The sequence below is a fragment of the Podarcis vaucheri genome (assembly GCF_965113315.1).
Source record: "Podarcis vaucheri genome assembly, chromosome: 17".
Lineage (NCBI taxonomy): Eukaryota > Metazoa > Chordata > Lepidosauria > Squamata > Lacertidae > Podarcis > Podarcis vaucheri.
Window position 1 is genome coordinate 27,328,588 of NC_138755.1, and position 18,079 is coordinate 27,346,666.

The window sequence follows — 18,079 nt, forward strand, 5'->3', positions numbered from 1 at the left end:
AAGATGCATGTTAAACTCAAAGTCATACACAGCAAATTGTTAACATGGTCAAAATCCAAAACTTATCAGGTGCATAGTTTTGCACTTACCATTTTGGCATAATGTGCATTCATTGGATCAGCATATTGAAGCAAGGCCTGGAACTGATTGTTTTTTGTGAAAGTGATAATCTTCAAGACTGTCCCAAACTTGGAGAAGATCTGAATAAAAATGCAGGTAGCCAGTTCATACCTTGATACTTTCCAGAAAAGTTTTGAGAAGCAAACTTCATGTGTACCCGACCCCCAGCAAAATAATCAATGTTACTTTTTAACCACACGGACAGAGATGTTTTTCTGTCATGAGAACCACATGTAAATAACAAAATCATTAAGTGAAGAGGTTCTCTCAGTGAAATAACTAGATAGCTGTGCCTTATTACTAAGTGAAATTGTTTGGTTATATTACTACTCGTGCGGCAGAGTGAAGCAAACGCCACTCAAATCATTTAATTGTTCTATAAGGAATGATTGCTTACATGCATACAGCTAGAGCACAACAGAATTGTTAAGAATATTTAAATGAATACATAATTAATCCCTATTAAAAAGGATAAAGGTAAAGGAACCCTGACAGTTAATTCCAGTAGCGAATGACTCTGGGGTTGTGGCATTCATCTTGCTTTACTGGCCAAGGGAGCAGGCATTTGTCCGCAGTTTTTCCGGGTCATGTGGCCAGCATGACTAAGCCGCTTCTGGTAAACCAGAGCAGCACACAGAAACGCTGTTTTCCTTCCTGCCAGAGCGGTACTTATTTATCTACTTGCACTTTGATGTGCTTTCCAACTGCTAGGTCGGCAGGAGCTGGGACTGAGCAACGGGGGCTCACCCCGTCGCAGGGATTCGAACCGCTGACCTTCCGATCAGCAAGCCCTAGGCTCTGTGGTTTGGACCACAGCGCCACCCGCGTCCCTATTAATTTTGAGTTAAATATATAATTCCAGGTTCAGATCTTCCCTTTTAGCCAAACCTATCGTCACAGTCTAGCAAAAATAATTGACAAGAAGAAACAGGTTTCTCCAGGGCAATTGAGGGGAACAATCTGTATCCATATGCATCTGTGGCTATTTTGGAGGGAGTATATAAGAGAGAAACAGGCTGCACTCTGAATTGTAGCTGCAAACTTTCCCCCTTTTTAAAGTGAAATTCCCTTATTCTGAGTAGGATTCCTCGCAAGAAAAGGGAAAAGTTGACAGCTATGCTCTGAATGCATGCAAGTGACCAGATAACTGGTGCTGTTCGCGCCAATCACTATAGGCATATACTCTCTTTAGCAAATAATCATCACCAGATGCCCTCCCCTTGTCAGAAAATAGATGACCAGCCCAGCACTATGAAAGATCAGCCCTGGAGAGGAAGTAGTGAATGAATAAGCATCTGACAATTTGTTTTTCATTACCAAATACAGCAGTGTAAAAAAAAGTACTGACTTTTCCATGTATAAGACTAGGTTTTTTTCTTTTAAAATTATGCCAAAAAGAGGGAGTCGTCTTATACATGGATAGTGCACAGTGCAAATTTCTTAAATTTGAGTCCCCCAAAACAGGTTCTTATACACGGAAAAATACAGTAATTGGATTTTTCCCTTAAAATCTTTTACCTGATACAGCACTTCTAGAGTTACAGGGTAGAAGAGATTCTCAACTATAATTCGAAGAACAGAACTCTGACCAGGAGGTAGTCCGCCTTCAGTCGCGAGAGCACCTGTAAGGGCTAAGCCTCCGGACTGCACCGCATTCACTGCTTGCAATGCAGCTTGCGCTCTCTAAAGAGGGGGTGGAAAGAAAGGATGAAAATGTTTTGTGTTAAGTTGTGGGTGAACATATCAGACGACACAGCAATTCTTCAAACAGCTCTTGTTTATTCAGAGGCCAGAACAGAACTGAACTGAAGGGTTCAGCCAGCCTGCTTATATAGAGCTCCAGTACAACGTAACTGTAACAAGTTTCTGTAACTATCCAATCACTGAACGTCACTTTCGATCCCTTATTTGCATATGTGGACCTGAACTATCTACAGTATCCCCCTGCTGGCCCAGGGTGAGAACTTCAGTACATAACATTTTGTGTATTGTACATGCCATTGTTAGCTTGCACACACGTTATTTAAAGAGTTACAATCTGTAAGAATCTATGTGCCCCCCAAAGCGTAACCTTACACTTTCTCTCCACTGCACCCAGTGTGCAAATTGTTCATCTATGGCAGGGGTCAGCAAGGTTTACCTTGCCTGGGCCAGTTCACTCCAGCGGAGATCCCTCCATGGACCGGATTGCGCGCACACATGAGCGCATGCATCCGCAATTTACAGTGCCAGCACAGACGTGATTTTCAGCGCCTGCGTGATTTTCAACACCATGAAAGCGAGTGCCCGCACCACACCGGTTTATCGCAGTGCGCAGGGACTCGCCAAGTGAGTGGCTCAGTTCAGGGGCAGTTTGTGGGCCGGTTAAACGACCCCCGTGGGCTGCTTGTGGCCCATGGGCCTTAGGTTGCCGACCCCTGATGTACGGCCCACACTAGTGAAGGTTACAAGTTTCCCATTCTGTATTCAGTGCTTCTGAAACATCAAGCGTAGGGCTTGCAAAGCCAGCTCATTTTCAGGAATTTAGAGAGTGTCAGGTGCCTGGCATCTGTCAAAAGTCCTTTACACAGCACTCGAAGTGCCGAAAAACCAGGTGGCTTTGCTGGGTGCGGTGAGTCAGAGGAGGGGGGAGCAGAAAAGCTTCCCCACCCCTGCTGTTGACTGTCTTGTGTAAAAATCTTTACTACGTAATTGTTCTTATATATGCAATTGTTTTCACTGTTTTTTATAGTATATTGTAAATTGCTTCGGAGTACGTCACGGGGAACGATTTAATAAATGGAATAAATATTATGAGTGAGCAAAACCTTGCCTTTGCAACATTTCACTCCTTCAAAAGATGTTTCATTTCCAGGTGTTTCCCCATCCCGGTGTACATGCCCCCTTCCCGATTTTTCCAATAGAAAAATTGAGAAGTCCTCATGGGGGTGGAGAAAACCTCTCCTGCCACAGTTCCTGCACCCCTCTGACCTTCACATGTGTAGTCAGCACACCTTCAAACTTTATCTATTAGCTGTACTGTCCAGCCTAGTAACAAAACATGAAAGTTTTTAAACAGCTAACTAAAAGTAGCTGAAATTCAACTTCCTTTGCTCCAAATCAAAGCACTGACCTGCTTTCAGGAAAGCAAACTAAAGGCTTATAAAAACAGGATATTTAAGTGGTTTGAAAATCATTTACATACTAATAGTTCTAATGAATACTATGGATTCCCCTGCCCCTCCTAAAAAGTACCATACTTACAGCCTGACTGGGTAGATTGTCAGTCTTAAGTTCTCGGTGATTGGAATACTGAATATAAACAGGCTGGCTGCGGAGGTGAGGAGTAACAGGAGTGTAGTAGTTCACCATAGTAACGGCAGCTTCTTCTGAAGCCATTTCTAGGAAAGCCTGCAATTAACACAAACACAGGAACATTGTGATTGTAAAACCACTTTCACTTGAAAACAAACAAACAAACAAACAAACAAACAGAAAACCGTGCACAGACTGCTGCTTTTATATTTGTTATGTCCTTTAAAAATGCATCTATTTACAAAAGAAAACATTGCAATTTTTGTTTTTTTACTTCAAGTAGTTCCTTATTTTTATTATGTAAAGGTGCCTTATTTCACAACTTGGGGATAGACAGGCATTTATCAATGTGTGACCCAATATAAGTTTTTTCAGAGTGCATTCTCCAAACACCCAATACCATTATAACTGCTAAAGACATTCCAGGAAACAAATAAAATATTTTTTTGTTTAAATAACACAAGTTTTCTATATTTCTAGTGATTTCCCCAAAAAGCTTTTTTTAAAAAAAAAACTTCACAACTAAACAGTGACCAGCTTCAGATGTGATGAAAAACCATCTTTTTCTGAAACCAGGCCTTTGGCTGAATAGCATCCTATGTTCTTTCAAACGTGTTTTTGGGAGGGGGTGGGTTATTGGTTTGTTTTGTTCTTGCTTTTATTATGCATTTTGTGCTTTTATCTTGTATTTTTATGCTGTGAACTGCCCTGAGATCTACAGATGAAGGGCAGTACAGTATACAAATTTAATAATAATATTCCTCTACATGAGCGAGCCTCAGAATTGCACGTTCCCTTCTTCTACCTCTTTTGTGCACAGAGAATAAGGGATTGAAAGCTTCTACTTCTGATATTAAAGCCATCACAGGTCCCTGACAGGTCCAAATTTTGAGAAATGTGTTTTGTTTAAAACTGTGGTTTGAGAGCAAAGCTACGATACGAACACTTTCATGGTTCATGCAGCTGAAGATTGAGGATACCTGCTAGTGACCTGTGCTCTTGGACTGCAAATGGCAGGCAGCTCCCTGAAGGGCTGGAGAGATACTGCAGAACTTCTTTGTAGCCCAAGAATCATGGTCAATAGCCTTTTGGGGACTGGGTATGGGCTAGGCAACAATCTGAGTAACTTCCTGGTTTCCAGCACATGCTTGGTTTATTTTAGAGGCAAAACTATTGTGAGACAATTGGGAGATTTGAATTGCTCAACTCTTAACTACAGTGGCGCCTCGCAAGACGAAAATAATCCGTTCCGCGAGTCTCTTCGTCTAGCGGTTTTTTCGTCTTGCGAAGCAACCCTATTAGCGGCTTAGCGGATTAGCGCTATTAGCGGTTTAGCGGCTATTAAAGGCTTAGCGGCTAAAAGGCTATTAGCGGCTTAGCAGCTTAGGAAAAGGGGGGAAAGCGAAAAAAATCGCAAGACTCGCAAGATGTTTTCGTCTTGCAAAGCAAGCCCATAGGGAAATTCGTCTTGCGAAGCGCATCGAAAAACGGAAAACCCTTTCGTCTAGCGGGTTTTTCATCTTGCGAGGCATTCGTCTTGCAGGGCACCACTGTATTCCACTGGATACTAGCCAAATAGCATACACTACATTTTCTTGTGTTTTGGGTATTTACTGCAAAGTATATACATACCTGGCTCTTGCCCTTCAGCATCAAGAGATTGGTTACTTTGCCAAAAGGTAGACCTAGAGAAATTATTTCCGCTTCAGTGACGTCATTTGGAATTTTACGAAGATGAAGGACTCGAGAAGGGGAGCAGGGAGATCTGTCTCCTTTAAATTTTTTGTTGTCATTCCCATTAGCTAAGATATAAAGAAACACTTCAGTTAAAAATGTATACTTTAGCATTGCTAAAAATTTTGCTTGCTGTGCGGGTCACAATATCAAACCACCTGTACTAAGCAACAACAAGCTTTTTGTTTCCTTATGACATTTGTGTTTGTTCACTAATCTCTAGCTCTAATCGCAGGAAGTTCTAATTCTGTTTTAGATAAAGTCTGTACGGGTTTATTCCAGTCACAGAACTTGGGAATTTTGCTTTTGGCTCACTGGTCGCTCTAGGAAATCATGGTAACTAATTCAACAGCAACCAAAAGGGCTTCAGCAGCTGGGCCTGTTATTGAGCTTCTTTCACAGAGAGGTTTACAAGCATATTACCCAGCTACTGGCTGCTTTAGAACTTTATAAGAGTAATAAAGCCCCCTAACATTATATAAAAGCATCAAGAAAGGTATTTCAGAAGAGATCAGTGCTCCAGGGGAGATTGTGAGAAAATCAGAGCATGAGAGTCAACAATGCTACAGCCTGTTTTGACGATGGGCCTTCTGCCCATATTAGCATCTTGGTTGATTCTGCAGACAACCAATTTACAGTACTGCACAGAGGATCTTAAGTGTCAATAAAATATATTTTAGCTTTGCCAAAAATGGAAGGGGAGGATCACTGATGCCCACCCTAGATTCCTGAACTAGCACATGCACAGTAGCCATGGACTGATTTGGCAGGCAATGTCTGACCACGTTAGGCAGGGAGGGAGTGGGTGAGTCCACTATCTGCTCACACAGACATCCTGAACGAAGTGAGGAAGCCTCCATTGCTGCTGCCAGCTCACCAGGCATGGGAAATGGGCCAGTAAACCAGATCAGCAGTAAATTATTTCAGAAGCCTGTTGCGTAAAGGCGGTTTGTACATGTGCTCATAAGCGTAAGCTTGATCTGCCTGGGGTGAATATATCAGGCTATTTTGGAAGTAGCAGATCTCTATTCAAGTCACTTCTTCAGAGGTGGATTGTAGGGGTACACCTGAAGGACGCATGCAGGACAGGACTGAAGACTCTCCATTCCTCTGCTTCAACTCTTCCGTTTTTGCAGATTCTCTCTGCAACTCCTCTAGATATACTACGTTACTTTTTCCCAATATGGAAACCAGAATTACAATATTCAAGTACTGAGAAAAACGACCAATTGCAAAATATTATGTCAACGTTCCTTTGCTATTTACAGCTCTGCCTGTTGAGGTTTGCTTAACTGGAAAGATTGTTCTCAAATGCATTACTGTTTTGTCAAGGTTTGAGAAAACTTTTTTGAAATTACTAGGGCAAGGGGATGACTGAAGAAGACATTTGACTGACCATTGAGGTAATTCAAAAATTAACTGCAAATGGTTTATTATTTTATTTATTTCATAAAATTTATACACCGCTTGATTGCAGAAAACCATCAAAGCAGTTCTTAGTGCACTTTTTTTAAATTAAGAGCAATAAATGATATTTTCATGCCTGCTTTACAGGTAATTCAAGATCTTTCATAGCCTCTTTTAGACCTAACTAGCTAAAATAATTTGACAGCATCTATAAATTCACCATTTCATACCTTTAGCTGATAATGGAAGGCTATCTACATAAATAAGGCTGTTCACGGGAACACTGTTCGCTGTTCCATGGGGAATCCAGGGGTTCCCAAATGTTTTTCCCTATGGACCACTTGAAAACTGCTGAGTGTCTTGTTGTAGGAATAGGAATACACTGCTAGATGCTGTACGGTTTATTTGTATTTTTACAGACAAGCTGTGTACCACCTGAATAAACCTTATAGACCACTGGTGGTCCACAGAGCAGAGTCTGAGACGTTTCCCAAACTTCCCCTTTCTTCTCATTTTGAAGCTGATTACAAATTATTCCATGCCAATTATGCGCAGGGAAAACTCTTATGCAGATGTTACATTAGCCATAGTTATCTCTTAAAGGGAGTAAGAGAGAATGCTCACACAAGAGGGGAGGAGCGTGTGAGTCTGGGGACACTTCCAGTTTTAACCATGGTTAGATTAGGCAGCATTAAAACTAAAGAACGTGTTATGAGTGAGTTACAATATAAGGCAATGGGAATTCAATAGCTATCTTGATCATTGGAGACGTGTTCATCTACTTCCCATGGGTCCTTTCTTAAATAAGCCATGTGATAGACCCTCCACTGTTGCTACAAGCACAAGTCCCATGGAAAGTTGTCACACTGATCAAACTGGGGTGGTGGCAGCAATCCTTGGGGGTCTGCCTCTGCTTACGTTAACACACTGCAGAATAGCTTTGCAAATAAGTCCTCAGACGTGACCAGCTCATAAAAATTGAACTTTACACAGGAAACAAGGCGAGGGGCTATTTGCAAACCTGCTGCAAGGTGTGTTCTTTAATCATACAATCATACCTGTAGCAGGAGTAGAATTGCTCATGGTAAAAGGCCCGTAAGCGAAACTAGGTGGAAGAAGCTCATCAGATCCACGCTGGAAAAAATACCATAAAAGTAAAATGTAAAAATACTTGCGCCTCAAGTTTTATTTTAACACATGTATTTCAGCAACTTTTGATAACAGGAAGATTTTTGTTGAAGGAAAAACAAAGTTTTACTTTAAAAAAACAGTTTTTTTGTGGATTGAAAACCACTATTTTATCCAATCATTTTATGCACAATGAAAATGTTTCAATATATTGCACAAATAAAAGAATCCACCCTACCAACCATCTGAAAACAAATACTAGACCAACATTTAGATGGGTTCAACACTCACAGGCTTCCTCCACTTATCTAACTAGTCTGTTTTACCCTCTCACTCAAGCTGGCATTCCCATATATATATATCTAATATAATGTTCCCTTTTTTATTGCCAGTGTCAGATATGCAAGCCCATTTCTCACAAAACTATCATTCATATCTCTACACATTCTTGTTGAGGTCTCATATACTTGTTCAACAGAAAGGAAAAACCAGAAAGTCGCAGTTAACCACAGCTTCCCATTTTGGGAACCAGGAACTATGGTTTCTTTAAAAAAAAAGGCAGGATTTGGAACCAAACACATGGGAGATTTTTCAAGCCCCACAGGCTCTGCAGCATAAACAGCCCTATCCACTTGGCATGCCAAAAATGAAATAATTATGAGGTATAATGAGATATTTCAATGCAAGAGTGGCTTGCTATAAACCGCAGCTGCATTTTCACAACTAATGTATTTTTTCCTCTTCAACAATGGTTTTTCATAATGCTTAAATTTCTTTCTCTTGGCTCTAAAAAGCTGACAATGGTAGATAGCTTTAAAAAATAAAATAAACACCCAATAATAAAAAATACGAGAACCTTAAAATATGCCACGCTGCCTGAAAATAAAGCAACCCTCAAACTTGTGTTCTACACGAAACCTTGATTGATCTGGTTTGCTAGGCCAAACCATGGATTAGCACAAATGTGCAAGCATGTGGGCTCCCAGAAAGGACATTACAACTGCTTTGGGCCTCCCCAGTTTTGTTGCTGCATTGTGCCATGCTAATCCATAGCAGGGGTTCTCCCCCCCCCCCCACTTAAGATGTATGAAAATTGCAGAGGCCCACCAGCCACAAAAAGGCAATGCAGAGGTGAAAAATACTTTTTATTTTTGCATTTCCCAAACATGCCACTTAAAATACTTTTACACATCTCCTGTTGTTTAATCTCCCCTTCTCCTTTCACGCGTAACTTGTATTCTATTTCCTCATAAACTACTTATTTCCTCCTTCCTCACTGCAGCTTTCACATTTTTGTCCCTTCTCTTGGCTTGTTCCTTTCTATTCCCAATTATTATTAATACACATTAACCGTTTATCAAATATCTTTGATACCTGCTCTGCCCCTTTCCCCTTAGGAGGAATACCCCACTTTCCTCCTGCACTGAACCTCTGTTGTCTTCTAGTCACCAGTTTGTGGGGAGATGTTGAGGCTGGTATTGTTCCAACAAGAAGGCTATGGCACAGCAAAGGGGGTGGGGTGTTAAGCAAGTGAGGAAGCACTGGGCAGGCTGTGGGCCTGAGGCTCACCTGAAACGAGGCAGGGGCCCACCATTTGTGAAACACTGGCTTAGCGTGTCATCCACCTGAACTCATGGTTTAACTTTCTCCAGACTAACCATGAGCAGGAACCAAGGTTTGCCTGTTAATAGCTTATGGTTGGGTCCTGGAGATCTAAGCCAAGAGTTCAGAAGACACACCAACCAAAACTATGACTTAGTTCATTGGAGCACAACAACAAATGGTCAGGGAGAAGCAATACAGCTGGGGTAACTTCTCCCAGCTCATATGTTTGTACCAAGGGATCATGTGGCATAACGTGATGTGCAAATCAGGCCATTATGTGGAAGCAAAAATATGTCCTTTGCTGAAACACCATATATTGTTGCAAAATATTTAAACATGAAATTCTGAACATTTATGTGTTAAGATACTTCTGCTGGTGGGGGCTCAATTTTTCTCCTTTCCTTGAAGGACACTCCCCCACAAACATTCCAACTCTAGAAGATAAGGATTTCCCAGCTTTTAAGGGGCTGCGGACATGGGGTAAATCAGTGAACACTACTGCCATGTGCAGGCAGAAATTCTTTCTATTCATGCAATGGGATCTTGCAATTCCAGTCATGATCTTGCTTACCATTTGCCATAACAAACCCCATTTGTGACTAAGCAAAAATGTGGATCGACTTGAAATACTAGTTGAGTAACAGTCAAGTAATTTTAGCAGTATTACACTTAGATCTACAGATCTCTTAACAATGGGGGGTTGCAGTTTAACTAACTAACAGAGCCTGACAAGCATGCAGGTTAGCACGAAGCAGTTTCACTATAACCCTCAATGCCTCTTCTCTTTGAAGAGAAAAAAGTATTGCTCAAGAATAGTGAAAACTTCATAGTGCATTGGCTATAGAGGTAATCAGAACTGTTACAACTGCATTCTCCAACGTAGTTCCACATATTGTTGGGAGTCAAAACTCCCATCATCCCTGACCATTGACAACACTGGCTGAGGCTGAAGGACTTTAGCCCAAAACATCTGGAGGTTGGTTGTTCTGCAGTTATTTTAGTTCAACAGCAAGTGGGAAAGTCTTCTCTAAATCAAGTTCAGAAAAATGTGTAGGGAACAGAAGCTCTGTTTAAACACTCTGCTACGTTGCATTCACACACCTCTTCTTTGTAAGCAGGACAGAAAACAGACACAGTGGGGTTTGACAGGTCTGGAAGCACATACTTAAGTTCACATGCCAGAAGGAATTAAAATCAGAAGGAATTCGCTTTCTTGGGTCTAAAAATTCCTGGGCTGCAGCTGCTCATCACGGCAATACTTGCAGGTTCAATATCTGTATTGCCAAAATCAGCAGCAGATGGAACAGCAGAGAATTAAAAGGCAGGTGGTTCACACATTGCATGACTTCTGCTTCTGCTCTGTCATTTTTAAATTCACATACAGACAGAGGTGCCAACTTGAATAAACTATTTGGGGGGGTCAGGTAAGCTCTGCCCTACAGAATCAATCACGATGATGTGCATGCACACCATTTGAACGGCAATGCCCATTAACTTTGGAGGGGGCAACCCCCTGAAATATTTTTTTGGGGGGCGAAGGACCCTTGGCCCCAAAGAGTTAGCTCCTATGCATACAGAAAAGTGGCATGTCTGAGAAAATTATACTTCCCTTACTCACAAAGTACTGCAACTCAAACCAATTAATTTGAATACCCCTACTCACATTTAACACCCCAGATTTAAACAGTCAATGATTTGGGCAGAGTATGAGGTTACATTTGTGTTACATGGAAGGATTCTTGGTCCAGTGGGCCATACTACAAATAAGCAATAGTAAATGGATCACTATTTCAGAGAATAGCATAGTGAATCTAAGACCATACCAAGTTGTGCTCCTGGAGCAGAGGCTGGCAACCTGGTGCCCATAGGCACTGTGGAGCTTGCAAAGCCCTTCATTGGTACCCCGGGCATTCCCTGCAATGCCACTTGCTTGAATTTTATAGAATGTGTATGCACGCTTCCTCTTAATCGGGACCTCTCTAATCTGTCTCCAATCTAGCATGTTCTGATGTCCTGTCAAAGTAGTAGTTTCTGCCCATAGTAGTATCATGCTACTTGGGCAGACTGCTTAGGTCTTCCGCTAAAAATAAGAGCAGACTTTACACAATGTTCCCCTTTTAACTACCACTAAGACAGGAACCATTTGCTTAACCTGCCTGGCACTTGCCAATTATAATACTTCAAAATGTTTGCACATTTCCTATCATTTGCCTGGAAAACATCAAAGTTACAGGCAATAGAAGAGAGTGGGTTTTCCAATAGAAACTAAACTCATTGCAGGCTACAAATACTTAATCAATCCTATTTATTTTTGCAGGCTATAAAATAAAGCCTCCTTGGAAGACCTGTTTGGGCTGGCCTTAAGGGCCGACGGGTTAAGTCAGCGAAGGGTGTCCTGACTGTAATAAAACCTCATCCCATCTCCCAAAAAGAATACAATGAAATTATCAGTAAAAACAGTAAAATGTGTATTTTGAAAATTCAAAAAATAATATCAACAATAAATGTGTGGGGACTGCTTTCAAGTATGCGTCACACAATTCATATGACTAACTCTTAAAAATAAATGGATTGGGTTTCTCATATGCACACACTCTTGATTAACTGACTGCTGTCATAAAGCAAATCCCTCTAGTTTGAGGCACAGGAGTCGAATTTCCAATTTCACCATAATCTAGTAAAGTCTATATTATGCCTTAATCACTCCCTAAATAGCTATGCACCAGAGTTAGAAGTACTTTTTACTTTAAATAATCTAAATCAAACATATTTCAAACCAGACAGCAGCAAATCCTTAATAGATGTATGTTTTACGTTTAGTTCAAAATGAGGCAAAATGTTTGTCAATTTTTATTTCTTAAAAGTGCCATAGATGTGTAGTTCACTGTTACGGCTCATCCCTCCTCCTCCTCCATTCTCTGTTTCAGCCTCACATTAACAGCCACCTGGCAATATCACAAACAGTCACTGATGCTGCAATACATCTGGAATGATAAGAGTGGTAGCTTCAAATATCTCAGATGTTTCAACATTTAGATTTCACTATGTGATTCCAAAGAAGATCTTCGTATTGTTGGCATATTTTATGTGAATAGCTGACATTCAAGTTCAACCAGACTAGAATATCCTGGTTCATACAAGTACAGCTATTTAGACAAGAGTGAGCAAAAAATTAGTAACCTGAACTTCTGCACTAACATGTTCTCTTACAAAATGAACACAAACCATTAAGACTCTTATACTCAGTGTATAGGAAATCAGAAACAAGGGTCTTGTACTATTATATTACAAACATCTATTTCAAAATTAATATTGATATACAAATCTCACATTGCTTTCAAACACCCATCTTTGGGGGGGGAAATAGAATTCTACTCTACAAGCAAACTTATAGGTAAGCTACATATATAAAACTGTTTTAATCATGTTTAATGTTTAGGTCGTATTGTAAATTGCTTTGAGGTGCCTCATGGGATGCAATTCATAAATGGAAAAGTAACAACAACAACAACAACAGGTGCTGAGAGAGAAGCACCCTTGGTAATCTTCCCCAGTCCTGCTAGAACGTCTTCCACTTGCCTGCTACTTTACAGAACTTCAATTTCAGCCTTTTGATATTAGTACAAGCTTGATGAACATTTGTACAAAATGCTATTAGGCAACCCCCTTCCGAAAGTGCCAAATGATGGGTGGACTTGCTTGGTAATGTTCACCTCAAGTGAAAAGGGCAAAAACAGCAGGAAACAATACTGAAATTTGGGATGGATTCAAAATAACTATCACCACATTTTTTTGGGGGGGGGGGTACTATTTTAGTTCCAGCTGGGAACTCTTTAGAATGAAGTAACCCAACACATGCAAAAGAGCTTCTGGTGTCACTTACATAGATCCCAAGATTTCCATTTTCCAGTATAAACAAAGTCCGTGTGGCGCAGTAGCCAGAGGGTTGGGTTTCAGTTCAAAAGTCCTGTTCAGCTATGAAGCCTTGAGCAAGTCAGCCTCAGCCTAAGCCACTCTCACAGGGTAGCTATGTGAAGCTACACTGCTGCTCGGAGCTCCTTGCAGGAATGCAAGAATGCAGATGCGAATGTTGATTCGTGAAGAAGAGCCATTTAGGCTTTGACACGGAAAGCTGGCCTCAGATGGTAAAAAAATCTCACAGAGAAAAAGTAGAAGCGAAATATCGTGGTTGAGTTGGCCCTACATACATACATACCATTTCATGATGCCAAATTACCTAAATGAGATAGCAACAAGCTTCAGTGACAACAAAGACGTCCCATTCCAATACTAGTCCAACAAGTTGATCAGCAATCTCCCTAGAAACAGGGCTGCTAAATTAACAGAGGGAGCAGCTGTTTCAGCCTTGCCTTCTCACTGGCACAGTTAGTTAGCATGCAGCTAGTTCCATTGTCTCATGTATCAATTATTGAGGCTGCCTGCTAGATCAGTAACAAGATACTATGGGCCTAACAAAAGGCACACAAGACTGTAATTAAAGAGCCAGTGGAAAGGATGCCGATAATTGAAGGAATGGCTTCAGCAACTATGTAAGGACTACAAGGAATAATAAAATCAAGATACCTAAAACTCAAGGGACTCTTCATTCACAAAGGCCTTAGAATATTTCTAGAATTCTCTTTTCACCAAGTTAAAGTATGAGACCAAACTTTGAGAAATTGGTGGTAATTTTTGACTGAGAAAGGTTTCATGTTAAAAAAAAACCACCCCACTTTCAAGTACAGTGGTACCTCGGGTTACATTTGCTTCAGGTTACAGACTCCGCTAACCCAGAAATAGTACCTTGGGTTAAGAACTTTGCTTCAGGATCAGAACAGAAATCGTGCTCCGGCAGCGCAGCAGCAGCAGGAGGCCCCATTAGCTAAAGTGGTGCTTTAGGTTAAGAACAGTTTCAGGTTAAGAACGGACCTCCGGAAAGAATTAAGTACTTAACCCGAGGTACCACTGTACAGGTTCGAGTTCAGGGGGTGGCCTCAATGATCCTACAGCTTTTGGTTCCCCAACCAGGAAAATGTGAACAGTGTGCTAAGTCCAGCTCCTGCCCTGGACAAACTGTGCTCATGAATTGTACTCATGTGTTTGCCCCTTATCTATTCTGCAAAGACGTAAAATGCAGCAGAAATTTGCAAGGAACAGAGAAGTGGGCACCAGTAATGTTTGGGACTGGAAATTTACCTCAATAGCAATACAGTCGTACTTTGGAAGTTGAACGGAATCTGTTCCGGAAGTCCATTCAACTTCCAAAATGTATGGAAACCAAAGCACAGCTGCTGACTGCCTGGGTTCCAAACGACGTTCGCAAACCGAAACACTTACTTCCAGGTTTGGGAGCCAAGACGTCTGAGTACCAAGGCATTCAGGATCCAAGCTATGGCCAACTGAACACAGTATCTGATATAGCAAGCTAAATTGGGGTGGGGTGGGGTACATTTCTTTATATTTATGTATTTATAACCTGCACTTTCATTAAAAATATATCATGGTATACAACATGTAAGAATAAAATATGTGAAAAATATCAAACAAAACATCAATAAATACTAATTGGTTAAAGGAGAAAGTTCATATTGCACAGGTCTCTCTAAACAATATAGTTTTCAAAAGAGGGCTGAAAGAATGGAGGGATGGTTTTCCGCTAAACCTCTGCTAGAGTAGTTTCAAAGGGCAGGGCATGCCATGCCAAATGCTTGATCCCTAGGGAAGGCCAGCCAAACCTGAGGGGCGTGGGGAACCCGGATCTCAGTGATCAAGGAGGGATGTAACAATCCTTAAGGTACTTTGAGCCAAAGTTGTTCAGGACATTGTGAATTAACACAAGTACCTTGAACCTGGCCTTTTAGTAAATTGGCAACAAGCACAGCTCTATCAGCAGCTCTATCAGTTTCCTGCTTGGCAGGGGGTTGGACTCGATGGCCCTTGTGGTCTCTTACAACTCTATGATTCTATGATTCTAGGGTACCACGTTGCCAGTTATCTATTCCTGTGAACCACCTGGTTGCTGCATCTGCTTTAGATGAAGCTTCTGGACCAGATACAGGGCCAGCCCCATATAAAAGCGTATTGCAGTAATCAAGCCTTGAGGTTACCAATGCATAGACCACTGTGGTCAGGCTACTGTGTTGTCCAGGAATGGTTACAGCTGATGTAGGAGTCACAGAGCTTCAAGTGACAAAGATGGATCAAAGAGCATCCCCAGACTGTGTACCTGCTCCTTCAGAGGGAATGCAACAGATCTATCTCCCAGACGCGGCAATCACCCACCCACATGGCCTGCATCTTTTCCAGATTCAACCCCAGTTTATTGATAAAATCCAGTCCACCACTGCACCTATAATGTACAGTTGTGACCAATGTTTTTTCCTATCTCGTACCTACATATTTCCATTAGAAATGTGTGGTTTTTTGCCATCCCAGTTGAAGTCTCCTGGGCAACATATACAATGTGAAAGTCAGTCTCAAAATGTTCAGCTAACGAAGTGAAAAATAAGCAATTGAGAAACTGCAAATGCAGAAAATCTTGGACTTTTCACACATAGCTGTGGAGTTAGTGGCTACATAAAACCAGAATGTGTATGAGTCACTTGTATTTTTTTCATAGTCAAATGATATTTAAAGATAGCACCCTTAAACTACAATTCAACCAATTAAATAACTGGCTTCTGTAGTACCAAAAATACAAGCAAGTTTGAGATGCTTAAGGAAATGCCCAATTGTAGTTTTTGTTAGAAGCAAACAACATATTTAGGACAACCAAACATGAACAGTGCATTAAACCAACCACTCCAACCATGAATATAGGTATTCTTGAAGTAGTTGACTAAAATTGTAATTTAATAACAAGAATTAAATCAATAGTTATTTAAAGCAATAAAGGTTATTAACCCTAAACTTAAACAAAGTTAATAAGTGCCAACCTAACCAACAGTATTTAAACTCTAAATAGCATGAAAACCAATTGACAATATGGCCTATACTGAATAATAAGTACTATGGGAGCAACTGCTTTTTTCCTACGTAAACTGCTTATTGCACACTGCTTATTATATACTACTTGTAACTGTTCATATATAACTATAAAAAGGATGAAGTTAAGAACATTCAGGACTATTATCTCCCAGGAAGTCTTATTAGCTAAGTCAATCCTGTTAGAAAACTCATATGATCCCCCACAGACACCGAAATTACAATACTAATTTTAAATGACAAATGACTACTCAGTGTCACAAAGCAGAAACTGTATGATAATTAAGGAAACAATGTTAAAATAAATGAGCAGAAAAGGAACTAGGAGGCACAATTCCTCCATTTTAAAGTGAATTCTGCAGGAGTAAGTTATCAGATCCTGCCAGAGGAGCAAGCATTATTACATTCAAGAAAGAAAAATCCTAGTTGACAATTGGCTGAAGGCGATATTGTGATATACAATGCTATTGTTTAATCTTAGCAATTTTAGAAAACTTTCAGGGATGGAAGGGGATATCATGGTTGTTTTGAAGAAATTTAGGTTGACATTGCATCTGGTTAATAACATACTTGTATGCCACTCGAGAATACACAGGTCAAAACCTTGACTGTGCAAGTGAGGTAACTAGAAAACATATTGGTTGTATCCTGGAATGAAGATGTCCTACTAATTATGGTTCTCACTTACTTGAAATAACAAGTTACAGATAGGTAGCCGTGTTGGTCTGCCATAGTCAAAATAAAAAAATTCCTTCCAGTAGCACCTTAAAGACCAACTAAGTTAGTTCTTGGTATGAGCTTTCGTGTGCATGCACACTTCTTCAGATACTGAAGTATCTGAATATCTTCAGATACAGTATAACTGGTTAGTAAACTGTTAGCAACTGAAAAGAGGATCTGTTAGAAGGCTCAGAGTTCCAACGGCTGTCAATCTTGCCTCTTTTCTCAATCAACCTCTTTTCTAAAAGCAACCTCAAAAAATTAAATTGACCACAAACAGTCTGAACAGAAAAAGTAAAATGCAGAATTAAAATGTCCAATTCATCTGTAAGAAACCCAACAATTTCAAATGCTGTCGGATGTCAACAGGTGAGTGCTACTTCTTAACTTTCAAAGTAATGTAAAATGTCTTTATTATGCTTCTGGTGCTGAACCTAAAACTGTATAGATTCTGATTAGTAAGGAGTCCTAAAAGATAGCTTTTCAAAAAGATCTGTGTAACACCTTCTTTCTTATCACTGTAGAATTCTATTCAGGTGTTCTACTATGTTTAATCAACATACAAGGGGGAAGCAAAGACAAGCATGCTACTATTGCCTGTCAGTTGTCCTTCACAAGCTGAAGTGATAACTTCTGCGATGGGGAGCCTTCACAACCTGTGTAGGCTTCCCATTTGATTTAGGACTCTGAAAAACTGGGATGTAATCATGGGGAGTCTACGCAAGCGGAGGGTGACATGGACAGCAAGAAGGGGCAGTGCTAGAGTGCTTTCCCTTCCCTTTCACCCCCATGGCACTGTGGTCTAAACCACAGAGCCTAGGACTTGTCGATCAGAAGGTCGGCGGTTCGAATCCCTGCGATGGAGTGAGCTCCCGTTGTTCGGTCCCTGCTCCTGCCAACCTAGCAGTTCAAAAGCACCCTTAAAAGTGCAAGTAGACAAATAGGTACCACTGCAGCGGGAAGGTAAACGGCGTTTCGGTGCACTGCTCTGGTTGGCCAGAAGTGGCTTAGTCATGCTGGCCACATGACTCAGAAGCTGTCTGCAGACAACCGCCGGCTCCCTCAGCCTACAGAGCAAGATGAGCGC

General features: G+C 40.8%; 1 protein-coding gene across 1 annotated transcript in view; it reads right to left on the reverse strand.

Moving 5' to 3' along the window:
- PTBP3 (polypyrimidine tract binding protein 3) overlaps positions 1-18,079 on the reverse strand; it is a 45,401-nt gene that overhangs the window by 14,468 nt on the left and 12,854 nt on the right. The window contains exons 3-7 of the mRNA XM_082205317.1: positions 7,614-7,689; positions 5,047-5,216; positions 3,364-3,510; positions 1,639-1,803; positions 90-200 (exon numbers count right to left, since the gene is read on the reverse strand). Of these exons, the coding sequence (XP_082061443.1) occupies positions 90-200; positions 1,639-1,803; positions 3,364-3,510; positions 5,047-5,216; positions 7,614-7,689 (669 nt within the window). The remainder of the gene's footprint in view (positions 1-89; positions 201-1,638; positions 1,804-3,363; positions 3,511-5,046; positions 5,217-7,613; positions 7,690-18,079) is intronic.